The following is a 19,640-nucleotide window of genomic DNA, read 5'->3' as shown; positions in this document are numbered from 1 at the left end:
TTTAAGCCTGAGGCTCTGTGGTCCCAGGTTCAATCCCTAGCACCACCATAAGCCACAGCTGAGTAGTGCTCTGTTCACTCTCATTTTTATTTTTTTTAAAAGATTGTATTTATTTCAGTAATGATAGAAGAGTGGTCTGGGAGATGGTGCAGTGGGTATAGCATTGGATTCTGAAGTATGAGGTCCTGAGTTTGATCCCTGGCAGCACATGTGCCACAGTGATGTCTGGTTCTTTCTCTCTCTTTTCTTCTATTTTCATGAATAAATTAAATACAATCTTTAAAAAAAAATGATAGAAGAGAGAGAAAGAAACAGACATCACTCGGGTACATGTGCTGCCAGGGATTGAATCAGGACTTCATACCTTATCCACTGCTCCACCTCCTGGACCTCTCTTTTTTTTTTTTTTTTTTAAAAAGCTTGTTTATTTTTATTTATTATTATTATTATTATTGTTTTTTTTTTTTTTACCAGAGCACTGCTCAGCTCTGGCTTATGGTGGTGCTGGGGACTGAACTTGGGACCTTTGGTGCCTCAGGCATGAAAGTCTCTTTGCATAACCATTATGATGTCTCCCCCAGCCTATTATTTATTTATTTATTGGATAGAGACAGCCAGAAATCTAGAGGGTAGGGGGAGATAGAGAGGGAAACAGAGAGACACCTGCAACACTGCTTCACCACTCACGAAGCTTCCCCCCCTGCAGGTGGGGACTGGGGGCTCAAAACTGGGTTCTTGCGCATTGTAACATGTGCGCTCAACCAGGTGCACCACCACCCAACCCCTCACCAGCCTATTTTTATTTTTTTTAATTATTTTTACTTATTTATTATTGGATATAGAGAGAAACTGAGAGGGGAAGGGGAGACACAGAGAGAGAGACAGAGACACACCTGCAGCCTGCTTTACCATTTTGTGAAGCAAACCCCTCTGCAGGTGGGGACCAGGGGCTTAAAGCTGGATCATTGCACACTGTAATGTGAGCACTTACCCAGTTACGCCACCACCTGGCCCCTGTTCTTTTTCTCTATATCCTTCTCTCTGTAGCTCTTTTTCATGAAAAATAAAAGTTTTTCATCACAACAAAGTCCCACCCATGAGTTTTGCTTTTCTGCAGCTCTTTATGACTCTCAGCAAATAGCTCTGCTCCTGCTTCTGGAAGAAAGGAGCTGGAGATGGGAGCTTCCCAGTCCCATTAGTCCAGGAGACTCCAAAGAATCTGTGTTGAAGCCAGCAAGGCTGCAGAGTGCTCAGCAGGTAGCCTGTCCATCCCAGCACAGGCCAGCTTGGAACAGCAGGCAGTGATGCTACGGGTGTGTGTGTGTGGTGTGTGGTGTGTGTGTGTGTGTTTAACTGAGAGTAGTGAACCTTGCCTCCAACAGTGCAGAGAATGGCTGGCATTGCCCCAAATCTCAGAGGCTCAGTATAACTACACAAGAGAAACAGCACTGCCTCTTCTGGCATTCTACAGAGGCTCCACTTCCCTTCTTTTGGACAACAGAATGCTACACCAATCACTAACTAGGAAGCATGACATCAGCCACTTTACCCAGGGGATATTTGGGAAAAAATTCTGTATTCTTTGGTCATGCTTTCCCTGGTGGGCTGGAGGTAGATATGCTAGTTACTGCCAACTCCAAGCAGATGCTAGGGCAGGCAGACCAGCAGCCTGGGCTTCATGCAGCAGACAGATCAGGGTCAGGGGTCAGAATGGTGAGAACCAGGGGGCGGGCGGTAGCACAGCGGGTTAAGCGCAGATGGCGCAAAGTGCAAGGACCAAGAGCAAGGACCGGTGTAAGGATCCTGGTTTGAGACGCCGGCTCCCCACCTGCAGGGGAGTCACTTCACAGGCGGCGAAGCAGGTCTGCAGGTGTCTTATCTTTCTCTCCCCCTGTCTTCCCCTCCTCTCTCCATTTCTCTCTGTCCTACCCAACAACAATATCAGCAATAGCAACAGTAATAACTACAACAAGGGCAACAAAAGGGGGAAAAATGGCCTCCAGGAGCAGTGGATTCATGGTGCAGGCACTGAGCCCCAGCAATAACCCAGGAGGCAAAAAAAAAAAAAGAATGGTGAGAACCAGGAGTTAAGACTCTGTAGACACCTAAGGTTCTCTGAGCATGGCTAGGCCTTTTGTGTGCGTAAGCCTTGCTGGGGAAGGCTCTACCAAATGCACTAATCCTCACCTGAGAGGCCAACCAGAGGCGGGAAGACAATGGGTAATGCAGTAGACTGTCCACCTGTCTCCTCAGGGCCGGCCTCTGCATCCCCAGGGACTACCAGCCAAACTAGGGATAGAGAGGTAAAGAAGTATGCAGGTGGAGACCTCAATCCTCTCCCCAAGCTGTTTTTTTTTTTAATTTTTTTATTATATTTATTTATTGGATAGAGACAGCCAGAAATCAAGAGGGAAGGGGGTGATAGAGAGAGACAGAGAGACACCTGCAGGCCTGCTTCACCACTCATAAAGCTTTCTCCCTGCAGGTGGGGAATGGGGGCTCAAACCTGGGTCCTTGCGCATTGTAATACATGCGCTTAATCAGGTGCGCCACCACCTGGCCCCCCCCCCAGGCTGTTTTTATACCGGCCAGCCAGGAAGCAGCAGTGCCACCCTGTGTGGAGAGCCTCATTGGCCCCCTGGACATTCATACCTGTGAAGGGTGGAGGTAAGGCTCAGGGGAGGCCAGGTTGGTCTGCACGGAGACACTTTTCTCAAGCAGGATCTGGGGAAAGGCCAGCCTCTCCAGGGCACCCCGCTGCCAGTGCTTGCTTTCCTGTTGGGCCAGTGCTTCATCCTCACTGAAGGCTCGCACCACAGGCCCAGGCATGGGCAGTGGCACAGCACCATCGCTCTCATATCCAGAGCCATCCTGCTGGGAGTCCCAGCTGCCCCGCTGCTTCATGTGGAAGTGAACTTGCTGGGCCTCCCAGGCCAGTCGTGCCTGTGCCAGGAAGGGCTCGGCTGCATTCCGAGCCCCATCCCCCTCACTAGGCTTGCTCTCAGCACGCTTCACAGGACCCATACTGGGCCCACAGGGCGAGCGTTCCTCAACGAAGGGTTGCTCACAGGTTAGGTCATGATCCCCTGGGTCAGTGGATGAGGTGCTGGGCGCATGGCACAGAGAAGGGTTCCGGCTTTTTCTCTTTCGTGTTCCTGGGGAATATCCTGTCGAGGACATAGTGTCCTGCTGACTGGACCAGGACATCGCATCATCCTGGGCCTGGGTCAGGGACATAGGAGGAGGTGCAGGCCGCAGATCAGGCCCCTCCATGCTGCTGTAGTCCCCAGATGTAACCCCCAGGCGCTGGTCCCTCAAGAGGCAGGGGCTGGACTGCAGAGACAGGGAGCCACCACAGGGGTTAGGTACATATTTGTGCCTTGGCCCAGCACGAAGCTTGGGGCTGGAACCAGCCTGCTCCACGTACACCAGCTGGCGCACATACTCCTTGCCTGCAGGGCTGTACTCCAGGCTCAGGAAACGCTCTGGGCACTTCTGCCGGGTGAGTACCAGCTGCTGGTAAGGTGACGGGGAAACAGGCTTGGGTGACTGTGGGAAGGTGGGTGGCTTACGGCCCGGGGAGCGCTGGGGAGAGCTGGCCTCATACTGCACATCCATTGGGGGCTCATCATAGATGGGGGCCTGGTACTCTACTGGGGGCTCCTCATAGAGGGGTGGCTCATAGGCATAGCGAGGGGAAGAGGGCTGTGAGTCGCTGGAGGGTTTTCGGGGCTGGGCCATCAGTGGGGAGCAGCTCCCCAGCTCGGCCCTCTTCAGGAAGGGTGAAGGACGCCTCTCAGGGAAGAAGACAGGCCCTTCTGCATCAGAGGCGAAGGTCTGCAGGCTGGGTGAGTGCTGGCCACCAGAGGGCTTCCGGGAGCGGCCCCCAGAATGGCTGTCCAAGGGGTAACCATTGCCCTGGGGAGAGAAGAAGCTGGGCTCCCGGTCAGCAACTTTGATGAGCATGCGTTCCTTGGTGCCTGAGTTCCACCTGAGTGAGGAGGTCCTGGGGGGTTGGGGGGAGGAAGGAGCACAGGTTACAGGTTACAAGGGGAGGCCCAAGAAAGAGAATGGTGCTGAATCTGAATAGACATGAGTCCCAGATCAGATCAATGAGGTTTACAGTTAATGGTAGTTATACACTTTTCCCATATCTGGGAACTACTCTTTGCCGATCCAGCTTTCTAGTCATATTCCAAACTCTGACACTCCCCAGACAATACTTTTAGCCTACCTGCATGTTAGCTGTCAAGACTCAGGCAAAAATCAGTAAACTCATAGGTCCCTTGGAATATACCTAAAATAGACTTACTGGCTTCTTCCAAAATAAAGACCCCGTATCTCATCTGCTATACTCTTACCTTTGGGTTCCTGATTATTAAACAATTTGTTCTGCTTCATATCTTAATATTTTTCAGCCACCAAGTTGCCGATGCCACCACGACAACAACCTGACTTCCCTGAGCAGACGACCTCACCAATGTGTTCTGGAGCTCCACCTCCCCAGATCCCTAACCCACTAGGGAAAGACAGAAACAGGCTAGGGGTATGGATCGACCTGCCAATGTCCATATCAGGCAGATAAACAATTACGGAAGCTACAACTCCCACCTTCTGCTCCTCATAAAGATCTGGGTCCATACTCCCAGATGGATAAAGAATAGGAAACATTCCCTAATACCCCTACAAAGAGACCCCTCACAGAATGGGAGAAGATCTTTACATGCTATACATCAGACAAGAGTTTAATAACCAAAATGTATAAAGAACTTGCCAAACTCAACAACAAGAAAACAAATAACCCCATCCAAAAATGGGGAGAGGACATGGACAGAATATTCACCACAGAAGAGATCCAAAAGGCCGAGAAATGAAAAAATGCCCCAAGTCTTTGACTGTCAGAGAAATGCAAATAAAGACAACAAGATACCACTTCACTCCTGTGGGAATTTCATACATCAGAAAAGGTAGCAGCAACAAATGCTGGAGAGGTTGTGGGGTCAAAGGAACCCTCCAGCACTGCTGGTGGGAATGTCAATTGTCCAACCCCTGTGGAGAGAAGACTGGAGAACTCTCAGAAGGCTAGAAATAGACCTACCTTATGATCCTGCAATTCCTCTTCTGGGGATATATCCTAAGAAACCCAACCAAAAAGATCTGTGTACACATATGTTCATAGCAGCACAATTTGTAATAGTCAAAACCTGGAAGCAACCCAGGTGTCCAACAACAGATGAGTGGCTGAGCAAGTTGTGGTATACACACACACACACACACACACACACACACACACACACACACACACACACACACACACACAAATGGAATACTCAGCTATTAAAAACGGTGACTTCACCGTTTTCAGCCTATCTTGGATGGAGCTTGAAGAAATCATGTTAAGCGAAATAAGTCAGAAACAGAAGGATGAATATGAGATGATCTCACTTTTAGGCAGCAGTTGAAAAACAAGATCAGAAGAGAAAACACAAGTAGAACCTGAACTGGAATTGATGTATTACACCAAAGTAAAAGACTCTGGGGTGGGTGTGGGGGAGAATACAGAAACAGAAGGATGAATATGGTATGATCTCACTCACAGGCAGAAGTTGAAAAACAAGATCAGAGAAAACACTAAGCAGAACCTGGACTGGAGTTGGTGTATTGCACCAAAGTAAAAGACTCTAGGGTGGTGGTGGGGAGAATACAGGTCCTGGAAAAGAATGACAGAGGACCTAGTGGGGGTTGTATTGTTATGGGGAAAACTGGGGAATGTTATGCATGTACAAACCATTGTATTTACTGTCGAATGTAAAACATTAATTTCCCAATAAAGAAATTAAAAAATAAAAGAGAGAGAGAGAGAGAAAACACAAGTAGAATCTGAACTGGTGTTGGTGTATTGCACCACAGTAAAAGACTCTGGGGTGGCTGGGGGGAAGAGTACAGATCCAAAGAGGATGACAGAGGACCTAATGGGGGTTGTACTGTTATGTGGAAAACTGAGAAATGTTATGCATGTACAAACTATTATATTTACTGTCAAATGTAAAACATTAATCACTCAATAAAGAAATAATAAAAAAAAAAGAATAGGGAACCTTCCAATGGAGGGGATGGGATATGGAACACTGGTGGTAGGAATTGTAATGGAATTGTAATTCTCTTATCCCACATTCTTGTCAACCATTATTAAATTACTTAAAAAAAAAAAAGAAAAAGAAAAAGAAAAAGGGACTAGTGACTGGACTGGTTGAGATTTGCCCATTGTCAGTCCAGGTCCATTATTCTAGTGCCCTGGCTTAAAGGGTGTAGAACACGGGCTCTGAAGGTTTCACTCCAGCGTTCTCTTCCTCTTGTGCTGCAGGTTATAGGGACCTAGTGTATACCCATTACTGGTGGAATCTTTTTTTAAAAAAATATTTATTTATTTATTCCCTTTTGTTACCCTTGTGTGTCGTTGTTGTTGTTGGATAGGACAGAGAGAAATAGAGAGAGGAGAGGAAGACAGAGGGGGGAGAGAAAGACAGACACCTCCAGACCTGCTTCACTGCCTGTGAAGCGACTCCCCTGCAGGTGGGGAGCCGGGGACTCGAACCGGGATCCTTGTGCCGGTCCTTGTGCTTTGCGCCACCTGCACTTAACCCACTGCGCTACAGCCCGGCTCCCTACTGGTGGAATCTTAACCCCTGGGCAGTGAGGCCTGAAGCAGCTGCCCTCCTGTCCAGAGGGACACTCTCATACAACTCCTGACCCAACCTAAAGACTTTCTCCCCAGGCACCTACTGATTCCACCATCATGGTCCCTGCAAGCGCTTCTCCACAAACAGGACAGTCATATTCCTGCAGCTGAGAATGAGGCAGGGGAACTCCCAGAGGTCCAACCCTGAACTGGATCTGAAAGTTTATAGCACTGCCTAGCCCACCACAGCCAGGACACATTTCTGTCCACGATCCTATCCAGAGGTGGGCTGAGGCCTTCACCCTTACTTCTGGGACTAGTATTTAAGGTCCTGTCTCTTTCTCTTTTTTAAAATTATCTTTATGCAAACAGACTCTCATGCCTGAGGCTACAAAGTCCCAAGTTCAACCCCCTGCATCACTATAAACCAGAACTGAGCAGTGCTCTGGTATGAAAGAAAGAGAGACAGAGACACCTGCAACACTGCTTCACACTTGCAAAACTTTTCCTCTGAAGGCAGGGACTGGAGGCTCGATTTTGGGTCCCTGCACATTGTATGTGCACCTCAATCAGGTGTGCCACCAGTCCTATATCTCAAATCACAGAGGCTCCTGTGAAATTCCTAGATGTTGACCACCTTCTTATGATTCTGCTCTTGCGTCAGCACTCTACCTTGATACATTTGACAAACTGCCCTGTGTCTATAATACCACTAAAACTAAGGGCATGCACAGTACCTAGAAGTTGTGGGTATCAGAAAAAAAAAAAGTCGTTGGTATCTGTTGAGAGCCTGGCACAGATGTGGAAAACCTCTTCACATGCTTATTTGTCCTGTACATCTTCTTTGGTGAGGTGGTCTTTGGCCCAACTTTTTTTTTTTTTTTTTTTTTTTAGATAGAATCAGAGAGAACGAGTGAAAGAGAACACAGCACCGAAACTTCCTTCAGGTGGGGGCTGGGTTCAAACGTGGGTCACATACACAGCAATGCAATGCACTATCCAAGTGAGATATTTCGCCAGTCCAACTCATACCAGTCTTATTCCATTGTTCATATATACCACAACTTCCTAAACTCCTCAACTATTGTTGGATACTTTATGCTGTTACCATATTTTGCCATTACAATATCTCTGTCATGAACATAGATGTGCAACGATCTCTTTGGATAGATACCTGGGAAATTTCATTTATTTTGTATACTAAGGCATGAGCTCAAGGCCCTCTTGCATGTGCAATACTGCTGAATTGACTTTCAGGTCCAATCTTTTTTTTTGGAGAGAGAGGAGAAAACAGTTGTTTTATCATCCATGGTGTGCCCATGAGGTCTGAGACTTGAACCCAAAGTCTGGTGCAGGGTAAGGCTCTACTGGGTGAGCTATCTCTTGAACCCAGTTCTGGTCATTTTAGACTAAGATGTGGGACATAGTATATGAGAATCTACAGAAACAATTTGAGGCCCTGGGTTTATATTTCCTTCTGGCAGGTGATGATATAAGGGTAGATCCCCTAAGTTCCCTCTGAGATCAGTTAACTGAAGCCAGGCCACTCTGGAGGGCTGAACTCTTTATGGCTCACCCTATTCCTAGTTGCAGCTCTTCAGGAGTCTGAGTAGAAACATAAACTGCTACCCAGAGTAGTCTGTGTGTTCTCAAACAGTGATGGTCAGATCTCCCACCCTCTCAACTGCCAGGAGCAGCAGCACCACCACAGGTGAGCTGGGTTTAATCCCTGGCCCCCTTCCGCCAATACCTTGACTCTCAAGATCTTGCTCCTCAGCACTATGTGTCTGAGTCTTGATGTGTAGGCCAGTTCAGCCTGACTGACCTGCCACATCATGACCTCATTCAGCTCCTGGTATTCACTCATCTAGCCCCCTGCAGGATGATAAGGACATGCCTATAATACGGCTGGGCTCATGCAGGCTCAGACTCCCTTCTGTATCAGCAAACACTAACCTAGCTACTACTTCCTAGCTCCAGTCTTTAAAATGTCTAAGCAAGGGGTTACAGAGATAGCACTGATGTGCAAAAACTTCCATTCCTGTGGCTCTGAGGTCTCAGGTTCAATTCTCAGCATCCCTATACTATAAGCCAGAGCTGACAGGTGCTCTGAACTGATCTCTGTATCTCTCCCATTAAAAGTTTATTTATTTATTTATTTATAAATATCCAAGCAAACTGCCAAAGTGCCTCACTCCCACTAGTGTTCTTGCTGGTTTGTGCTGGGGACATCCTGACCATGAAGAAGCACAGGCCCAACTAAGTGTGACGGTGACTATGTGGGTGACCTCTGGAACCTACCAAAGTCCTACAAGGTCAACTCAATTGCTTTGTGATGAACCACTTTTCTCCAGTGGAGCATGAAAGGCAAATCCTACCTGTAGTGAAGAAGCTGACCATCTGCAGTGTAATCCCGGTAAACTTCATAGTCCTTATCAAGATATGCACCTGGGGGTGAAGAACTGAAAGAGAACAATACACAAGATATGAACATGGGCAATCTTGAACACATGTGTATATTCACAAGAGACCTCTCCTTTTTTTTTTCTTTTTTGTCTCCAGGGTCATTGCTGGGGCTTGGTGCTAGCACTACGAATCCACTGTTCCCAGAGGCCATTTTCTCTCTCTTTCTCTCTCTCTCCCTCCCTTTCTTTCTTTCTTTTTTTTAAAGATTTTATTTATTAATGAGTAGGATAAGAGAGAGAGAAAGAACCAGACATCACTCTGGTACATGTGCTGCTGGGGACTGAATTCAGGACCTCATGCTTAAGAATCTAATGCTTTTACTCACTGTGCCACCTCCCAGACCACACATTTTTCATTTTATTGGATAGGACAGACGGACAGGGACACACACACACACCACTTGGCCCTGGAATGTGTGTTTTCTTCAGACTTGCTAGTTTTTCTTTATGAACTCAGCCTAAAACCACACAGAAAACAGTGCTTACAAGCACTACTTTTATAATGCAGAAAGCATTTCTGAAGATGATGCCGCCTGAGCCACAGGTAATAGCTATGTCTGCTTCCCATGATGCCACAAGAAAAAAAAAGTTCTCCATCCCACAAAACTACAGCAGATGCATGTTCCAAGCTCAAGCGACACATCCAGAATGATTTTTCAGACCTTGATATAAAAGCAGTAGTGCAGTGGGTTGAACACACATGGTGCCAAGTGCAAGGACCTGAGCAAGGATCCCAGTTCGAGCCCTCAGCTCCCCACCTGTAGGTCACTTCATTAGCAGTGAAGCAGGTCCGCAGGTGTCTATCTTTCTCCCTCCCTCCCCGTCTTCCCCACCTCTCTTGATTTCTTTCTGTCCTATCTAACAACAATAACAAAAAAGGCAACAAAAATAGGAAAAAACGGCCTCCAGGAGCAGTGGACTTGTAATGCAGGCACCAAGCCCCAGAGATAACCCTGGAGGCAAAAATGAATAAATAAATAAATAAAAATAAAAAGTCATGTATGTGTGAGGCTCCGGGCCAAGCAACACTCTGGTTTTTTTTTCATCAAAAAATAATATAAATTCAAATCCCCTCCCACCCCTGTACCACCATAAGCCAGAACTGAGCAGTGCTCTGGTTAAGATAACAATAATAATAGCAATTATTGTTATATTTTGGAAAATTCTAGTAAGTCCAGGAGGATCCAGTGGCAGAGTACAGGACTTGCATGCACAGGACTTGCATGCACTAAGTCATAGATTCAATCTCTAGCACTATGTGTCAGAACTAAAAATCAATCAAGAAATCACTAAAAATTATTGAATTGCATGATTGAAGTAATTTCATCAGTTAGGAGTGATTTTTAAAAAAATTATTATCTTTATTTATTTATTGGATAGAGATAGTCAGAAATGGAGAGGGGAGAGAGAGATAGAGAGACACCTGCAGTCCTGCTTCACCACTCGTGAAGCTTTCCTCCTGCAGGTGGGGACCGGGGACTCGAACCAGGGTCCTTGGGCACTGTAACATATGTACTCAACCAGGTGCGCCACCACCCGGACCCTAGGAGGGATTAATCTATAATGTTTTGTTTTTTCTTTTCTTTTCAGGTCTGCAGGTGTCTATCTTTCTCTCCCTCTCTGTCTTCAATTAATCTATAATGTAATGATATGCCAAATGGCAAGTATCAAGAGGAGATAAACAGAATTCGATAAATACTGTCACCATGATGAATATGCTCAACCACACTCATACACTCATGGAAAAGTTTCACTGCACAAAGACCTTTTCAAAGACAATGTGTGCAAAGCCACATCTGCACCTGAGGCTGATGACACAGAAGACTAGCTCTGTGTATGTGAAGCTCCTCTGTGGGGACAATGTCCCTTAGACCTGACATGGCTTGTCCTCACAGGATCCTAATTCCTGCTGCAAAGAAACTGATGAGGAGAAAACTGTTGTGGCCTGACCTACAACTGACCCAGACAATGGAATCTGTAGACAGGCTGTTCAGTTCAGATACAAAAACTGTATTCCACACGTTCAAAAATAAAAAGTTACATGTTAAGCAAAGACAGGATTATACTAAAAGACCCTTGCTAAAATTCTAGAGATGAACACTAAAATGTTTGAAACAAAAACTACACTGTAAGGATTAATGGTAAAATAGACATTGTAGACAGTGAATCTGAATGTACAGCAACAGATAACCATCCAAAAAAAAAAAAAAAAAAACTGAGCAAACAAAAAAAGGAAAGAAAGACTTCCAAGGCTCCTGTGAGTTCTGGAACAATGCCAAGTGGCACTGTATACAACATACATGTTACTGGAGTCGTGGGTGGGAGAATGAGCCAAAAAAATATTGGGGGGGGGGAAGAAACTGAAAATTCCCTAAACTTGATGAAAACTGAAAATCAGTAAGTTCAGGAAGCTGAGTGAGCCCCAACCACAAGAAACATTAAAAAAAAAAAAATGTGTACAAATCATAAGCAAAGTACTGGAAGCCAGGTCTACAGAGAAAATCTTGGAAGCAGCAGAGTGAAAGGCATACGATGGACAGAAGCACAGAGGTGAGGTGACTGCAAAGCTACAAAGGAGGCAACTGTCATGTGGGATTCCTGAACCAGGAGGGAAATATTTCACATGAAAGTAGAACACCTACTGAAAACCATAAAAATGGAGGAAGTAGGGCCTGGGGGGTGCTGCACCTGGTAGAGCGCACACATCACAGCGCACAAGGACCTGGGCTTGAGCTCCCAGTTCCCACCTGCAGGGGGGAATCTTCATGAGTGGTGAAACAGGGTTGCAGTTGTCTCTCTTGCTCTCTACCTCCCCTGCCCTCAATTTCTGGCTGTCTCTATCCAATAAATAAAGATAATTAAACAAAAATAAAGAAAGTAATCATCAACAGATTTGTGTTTCAAGTAAAGTTTAGTGAAGTCTTCAAGTGGAAGCAATGAACCAGATGAAAATATACCACAAAAATGCATGGAATAATTGCACATTAATATTAAAATGTTTTGATCTGACTTAAATCTCTTTAAAGGAAATCTGACTGCTTAAAGCAAAACAACAAAAATGTTTACAAAACAAAAAAAGGGTTTACAACATTCAGAAATAAAGCACATGAAATTAATCAAAGTGAGAGTGTGCTATTAAGCTCTGACACATATAAAGAGGTGTAAGTCAAAAGTTGATGTGCCTGGGAGTCAGGCAGTAGTGCTGCGGTTTAAGAGCACATGGCGCAAAGCGCAAGGACCAACATCAGGATCCCGGTTCAAGTCGCCGGCTCCCGAGGGGAATCGCTTCACAGGCGGTGAAGTAGGTCTGCAGGTGTCTATCTTTCTCTCCCCCCTCTGTCTTCCCCTCCTCTCTCCATTTCTCTCTGTCCTATCCAACAACAACGACATCAATAACAACAACAAAAATAACTGCAACAAGGGCAACAAAAGGGAATAAATAAATTTAAAAAAAAGTTAATGTGCTGACACTAGGGGTCAGCAGTCAGCTCAGAGGGTACACTACATGACTTACAGGGCTTGGGGCACAGGGTTTGCTCTCTGGTACCATGTGGGAGCACCTTGGACAGCACCAAAGGGAATTCCAAGGGTGGTGGAGTGGTGCTGTGGTATTACTCCCTTTCTCAAAATGTACAGATTTAAAAAATGGGCTGGGGAGGCCACTTTGCAATACCATGCATGTGTGAAGCCCTGGACTCAGTCACTGGCATAACACTAAGAAGAAAATACAAGGGGCTGGGTGGTAGTGCAACCAGTTGAATGCATACAAGGATGGAGTTTGAAGCCCTGCCCCCCACCTGCAGGGGAATGCTTCATGGGTGGTTAAGCAGGTCTGCCGGTATCTCTTTTTCTCTCCCTATTTTATCCTCCCTACTCAATTTTTCTATGTCCTATCAAACAAAATAGAAAGAAAGTAAAATAAAATGTTCACCAGTTCCATGGAGGACAGACTGGCAGGTCCACTGTTCCTGCATTTCAGTAAAGCTAGGGGACTAGAAATGTAACCAATCGGGTTGAGTCGTTTTGCTAGCTAAATGGTATGCACTTGTATTTTGGCAGTCTGGATTGGGTGGGAATGTGGCCAATCCGCCTCATCCTTTGTCTTACCTAACGGGTGGTACACCTTGTAACCAATCAAAATGTATCTTTTCCAAAACCACTGCGAAACTAATCATCACACGCAGATGCCCGGCTTGAAGGGTATATAAGTGGCTTTCATTTAAAAAAAAATTTTTTTTTTACTGTTTATTTATTTTCCCTTTTGTTACCCTTGTTGTTTTTATTGTTGTTGTTATTATTATTGTTGTTGTCGTTAGAACAGAGAGAAATGGAGAGAGATGGGGAAAACAAAGGGGGAGAGAAAGAGACACCTGCAGACCTGCTTCACCACTTGTGAAGCGACTCCCCGCGCTAACCCGCTGACTCCCATATAAGCGGCTTTCTAAATTAGGCAAGTAATCTAACGTGGCAGGAGTCTGCTAGATTCGCCTGTGTAATCAAGTATCTTCCTACCCTCACACGGTTTCTGCCTCAGACTCATTCTTTGGATCTGCTACGCCTGGAGCTGTAACACTGGTGAGCTGTAACACTTGTAGCTATTCCGTGGATATATTTTCCTTAACAAAAGAAAAAAAAAAAGAAACTAGAAAATGGCTGTTAGAAGCAGTGGATTTGTAGTGCCTAGCCCCAGTGATAACCCTGGTGCCTGGTGGCAACTTAAACTTTTTTTTTTTACTAGGGCTGGGTAGTGGGGCACCTGGTTGAGAGCACCCTAGTCCAGGGTTTGAGCCCCCGGTCCCCACCTGCAGGTAGAAAGCTTTGCAATAGTGAAGTAGTGCTGCAGGTGTCTCTCTTTCTCTCTCCTTATCACCCTTTCCCTCTCAATTTTTGGCTGTCTCTATCCAATAGAAAATAATTTTCAAAAAACTACCAACTTAAAAAAAAAGAGAAAAAATACACTAAAACAACCACTAAACACATACAAAGGAGTTATATGGATAGTTCAGCCTGCTAGAGCACCAACTTGCATGGCTGAGACCCCAGAGATAACAAGGTTGATTCCTAGTATCACTTTACACCTGAATTTAGCAATGCTTTGGAGTCTCTCCCACAATAATAAACAAATCTTACAAAAAAAAAAGTAGGGGGTAGACAGTGGTGCACACATTACAGCAGGTTAAGCGCAGGTGGCGCAAAGTGCAAGGACCAGCATAAGGATCCTGGTTCGAGCCCCCGGCTCCCCACCTGCAGGGGAGTTGCTTCACAAGCGGTGACACAGGTCTGCAGGTGTCTATCTTTCTTCCCCCCCTCCCATTTCTCTGTCCTGTCCAACAACGATTACAACAAGGGCAACAAAAGGGAATAAATAAATATTTTTTTAAAAAAGTTACTACAATATAGGGACAAACCAAGGGGAGTCTGTACAGACACCCGCTTCTAGCAGTTTCACCAGTGATAGCCATGCTGAACACAAGCTGCAGGCCACACAACAGAGCACTGTTCAGCAGTCACCAGATCCACACTCCATACATGAATCCACTTGTCAGAACAATGACGTTGGCAGCAAGGCCACAGAAAAGACTCCACATTGTTTGATTCTGTTTATAGAAAATCCCATAAAACATGAACTAATTTAGAGTGATGGCAGGCAATTCACAGCTCCCAGGGGATGAAGTGTGGTGGGAGAGGACTAGGGGCTGGAAGTAAGTGACTTCACAGGACATGCTGCCCAGGTTGTGACACTGCCTAATTGTTCCCCCTTGTAAAGCAGGGAGACCAGAGCATTAGCACTCAGCATGATTGTTTCTTTATGCTTTTCACTAGTATTGCAATGTGTCTTGTGAAAGTGTATGATTTAGGGAGTGGGAATAAAGCTACTTCCAAGTTGAAAAGAAATCCCCATCTGTGTCACCCCAAAGTTCACTGTAGGAAGCAGAATTGTGGAGGGTGTTTCTCTTAGAGAAACTTGGGGGTGGGGTATGGCAGGGACAGAACCAACTGGGAATGCAAGCAACAGTGATGTTAAGGGCCCACTTGGTAGAGGGCCAGCAATGAGCCTCATACCCCTAGGTCCAGCACAACTACCCTTCTGCTTAAAAAACCCTGTGTACAGATAGAGGCTGTGGGTGGGGACAAAGAGCAGACAGGATCCAGTCATTGTGCTGGGCCCAGTAGCAGAGGGCAGATCTTAGTCCAAGCCCAGAGCTGCTTCCTGGACAAAGGCCCAGTCCACTTTAGTCTGAATGCTGCTCTATTGTCTCCAGGCCTCCCTAGGAGGCCCTCACAACAGTGCAGGGCACCCAAACCAAAGGTCAAGTGGAAACTAAGACTCCTGTGGCCACTGCTGGCTGCCTAAGACAGAATGATCTGAGGGGTGGAGAGAGTAGAGGTGGCTGACTGCCCAGGCAACAGTCCTGATAACCAGAGGATGCAGGCTCAGGCTGTTGCCATTGCCTTGGCCTCAAGACACAATCTTTGTAAACAGGGCCCCATGCCTGCATTTACCCATCTGGAATATTGGTCCCAAGAAGGAATGGGAAAGCAGGAGATAGCTGGCATGTATTCTGCCCAGCACAGAGGGAAACGGTCCATTTGAGGACAGGGCCACACAGGAAGCAAATTCAGCCAGTTTTTCCCTGATGGGCACTGATCTAGCTGCATTTCCCTTTTCAACAACAATCAAGGTTAGAAAACAAAAAGCAAAGCAAACCAATCAAAGGAGAAAACAAATGAGAGAAACCTTTGACTCTATAGGGAGAGAAAGTAGCCAAATTGGACATTCTGTCAAGCCCAGCCATCCTGAGAATTGAAACCTGCTATGGAAGTGCAGGTTAAGTGCCTGGCCACACTCCCACCACAGAGGTTAATAAAAGCTTCTGTGAGGAAGATGGGTTTAGGACGTGACAATAACCGCTAAAGAGAAGAGCAGGATCACCATTAGGGTAGTGCTTTAGTAAACCAATACTTCCCTGCAACTTTGGAATATGTTACATAGACTACATGAAACTATTGCTTTTGTACATTAAAACAGGTCAAGTATTACTGATATTAGGGGAGTATATATAAGAAAAACCTCAATGAGTGAGATAGATATGCAGGAGCTGATCTCAGAATCCAAGCAAATTAGTGAAAAACAGATTAAAAAGCACAAAATTCCTAGTTTAGAAAGACTTGATTTTAATTTTTTAGATTTTTTTTTTTTAGCTTTAGTTACTTATTAGATAGAGACAAACAGAAATTGAGAGGGAGGTAGAGAGGGGGAGAGGCAGAGAGATACCTACAGTACTGCTTCAGCATTTGTGAATCTTTCCCCCTACAGGCGGGAACTAGGGGCTTCAACTCAGATCCTTGTTCATTGTAACATGTGCACTCAACCAGGTGTGCCACCAGCAGGCCTGTATCACTCTGACACATCCAATACCAGGAGTCAAACTTGGGGCTCCATGTCTGAGAGCCCAACACCTTATCCACTGCACTACTTCCTGGGCCTATAACCTATATAATAAAGAAGCCCAATGCATATTTTTTTATTGCTTCCAATTTTTATTGTTATCGCTGGGGCTCATTGTGTGCACCACAAATCCACTGCTCCTGGAGGCCATTTTTTCCATTTTGTTGCCCTTGTTATTGTTACTGCCACTGGATAGGACAGAGAGAAATTGAGAGAGGAGGGGAAGACAGAAAAGGGTAAAAAAAGGCATCTGCAGACCTGCTTCAACGCTTGTGAGATGACCCTCCCTGCAGGTGGGGAGCTGGGGGCTCGAGCCAGGATCCTTATACTGGTCCTTGCGCTTCACATCATGTGCACTTAACCTGCTGTGCTACCATCCAGCGCCTCCAATAATTTTTTAAAAGCACAAATTTCAGATTCTCTTCTTTGGACATAATATAATCACTAGAACAAGTAAGAGAGGCAAACAGTTTTTGTATTCTTGAAAACTAAAACCAAATTCCCTTAAGTACAATGGGTTCCAGGGCAGCCTGTGGCTGTGTGGTCACTCTGGGGCAGCTGAGAAATCATGGGGATAGCAGTGAGACTGGGCAGGGCCTGGTGCTTAGAGACAACTCTAGACCCAGAGTTAGTGGAGCAAGCTGTCCCTCTGATGCCCTTGCCACAGGAAGCAGTCTTGCTAGCTCCCAGGCACAGAGCTCCATCTCATGCTGGCACTCCCATAGTCCCTTCCCAGACATGCCTAGTTGCACAAAGTCAAATTCAAGTATGACACATGAGAAAACACATGCGAGGCTGTGGTCATGAAAAGGAGGCTGCCCAAGACATGGTCACCAAGGAAAAGGTGGATGGAACCTTAGGGGAACCCTGTAGACCATGTAAGCAGTTTCTTGTTATACACAAGGAAGACAGTGGACAGGGTGCCATTTGGTGAATGGTCTTTAGTAGGAACTCTTAGCTACCAAAAGCAGAAATGGCAGTGGTCCTGATCTGAGTCACCATATCCTGGGTAAGGCTGGCTTCAAGAAGCAGGGGAAGGGCCAATGTCCTGGTTGATCACAGCCAAACAACCCACAGAAGAGGAAAACATGGATACTTCAATTTAAAAAATCTCTATTTACATATTAATGAGAGACAGAGGGAACCAGAGTATCACTCTGACACATGCAATGCCAGGGTTCAAATTCAGGACCCTAAGCTTGAGAGTCCAAAGCCCTTATCCACTGTGCCACCCTGGGGGCTGTAAGACGGATACATTGTAATCAAGACAACAAATTTCTACAGGGGCGAAAGAACCTCCTAAGAACAAGATGAGAGAGTGTCTTCAGTAAAAAGACAAATTTACCGGTAAATGCTCTGGAGTGCACATCATCTGCACAAGCCAGGGGTTAACAGTCTGAATCCAGTAGACTATTTTTTTGGACAGAACAAGGCTGAACCATAGAACACGTGTACAGGGAGAGGAAGAAGAAACTGATTACCAGCAACAAACAAACAAACACAGCACCTGACAGCAGACTGCTGATATTCAACTCATGAGGCAGGCAGTGCAGCAAAATGACCACCTAGCCCAGCATTCATGGATCTAAGCTGACAGTCACTGCAGTCAGCACTCTTCAAAGTACAGGTGATGGACCCAATGCAAACACCAGCTGAACTTTCTGCAGAGCTGGATAAATACTGTCTAAAATGTATAGGTGTAATAAAAGCCCACAATAAAGGCCGGAGATGTTCCTTCAGAGAAAACATAGGCGCACTACAAATGTGGCTCTGACTGGGCAGATGACCTCACCAATGTGTCCTGGAGCCTCACCTCCCCAGAGCCCTGCCCCACTAGGGAAAGACAGAAACAGGCTGGGAGTATGGATTGACCTGTCAACGCTCATGTCCAGTGGAGAAGCAGTTACAAAAGCCAGATGCCCATGTCCTGCACCCCATAAAGATCTTTGGTTCACACTCCCAGAGGGATAAAGAATAGGGAAGCTTCCAATGGAAGGGATGGGATATGGCACTCTGGTGATGGGAACTGCATGGAATTATACCCCTCTTATCCCACAATCTTGTCGACCATTATTAAATCATTAATAATAATAATAATAATAAAGACGTTGAATGGAAAGAGAAAAAAAAAAAGATGACCACTAGGAGCAGTGGATTCATAGTGTAGGCACCGAGCCCCAGCAATAACCCTGGAGAAACAAACTAACAAAAACTTTACATGGGTTGCTCAACAAATTGTTTGGCTTCATTTGTTAACTCTCTTTTCAATCACCAGGTTCCAGATGCCACCAGGATGCTGGCTAGGCTTCCCTGGATTGAAGACCCCACCAATGTGTCCTGGAGCTCAGCTTCCCCAGAGACACACCCTACTAGGGAAAGAGAGAGGCAGACTGGGGGTATGGACCGACCAGTCAACGCCCATGTTCAGCGGGGAAGCAACTACAGAAGCCAGACCTTCTACCTTCTGCAACCCTCAACGACCCTGGGTCCATGCTCCCAGAGGGATAGAGAATGGGAAAGCTACCATGGGAGGGAGTGGGTTAAGGGGATCGGGTGGTGGGAATTGTGTGGAGTTGTACCCCTCCTACCTTATGCTTTTGTTCACTAATCCTTTCTTAAATAAAAAATTTATAAAAAAAAAAACAAAAAAAACTTTACATGGGATTGGAGAGATAGCTCAGTGATGGGAACACCAGTCAGTAGACAATAATACACTGGGTGGAATACACACATTGACCAGAAAGAAGTATGGGCACAAGGAAAAGAAGAAACAGAAAAGCAGCAGGTAGATAAGAATGATGAATGTACTTCAACCTACACAGCCTCAGGGGAACAGAACTAGAATACTGTGCCGAATGACAGACAGATACACATTTATAAGAATAAATACTCATTACTTATCACACTAGAGCCTACAGTTTGGGAAGAGATATTAAGAGGCAATCACTAGTCAAAGAGAAAACAGTGGTGCTTATATTTTATCAAAGCATACCCAAGGCAAAACAACAGGACAGTTAAAAAAAAGAGAAAAAGAAAAAGGGTGGTC

At 45.7% G+C, this 19,640-nt stretch overlaps 1 protein-coding gene across 5 annotated transcripts in view; it reads right to left on the bottom strand.

Moving 5' to 3' along the window:
• The window catches only part of ARHGAP39 (Rho GTPase activating protein 39), a 104,497-nt gene that overhangs the window by 21,393 nt on the left and 63,464 nt on the right, over nucleotides 1–19,640 (bottom strand). For all 5 annotated transcript variants that reach the window (XM_060197048.1, XM_060197039.1, XM_060197045.1 and 2 more), the window contains 2 exons: nucleotides 9,058–9,141; nucleotides 2,653–4,006 (listed from right to left, as the gene is read on the bottom strand). In XM_060197048.1, coding sequence (XP_060053031.1) covers nucleotides 2,653–4,006; nucleotides 9,058–9,141 — 1,438 coding nt within the window. The remainder of the gene's footprint in view (nucleotides 1–2,652; nucleotides 4,007–9,057; nucleotides 9,142–19,640) is intronic.

The sequence above is a fragment of the Erinaceus europaeus genome, chromosome 1, assembly GCF_950295315.1.
Source record: "Erinaceus europaeus chromosome 1, mEriEur2.1, whole genome shotgun sequence".
NCBI classification, from domain to species: domain Eukaryota; kingdom Metazoa; phylum Chordata; class Mammalia; order Eulipotyphla; family Erinaceidae; genus Erinaceus; species Erinaceus europaeus.
The sequence above is the reverse complement of the archived record's forward strand: the minus strand, read 5'-3'. Positions and strand labels throughout refer to the sequence as shown.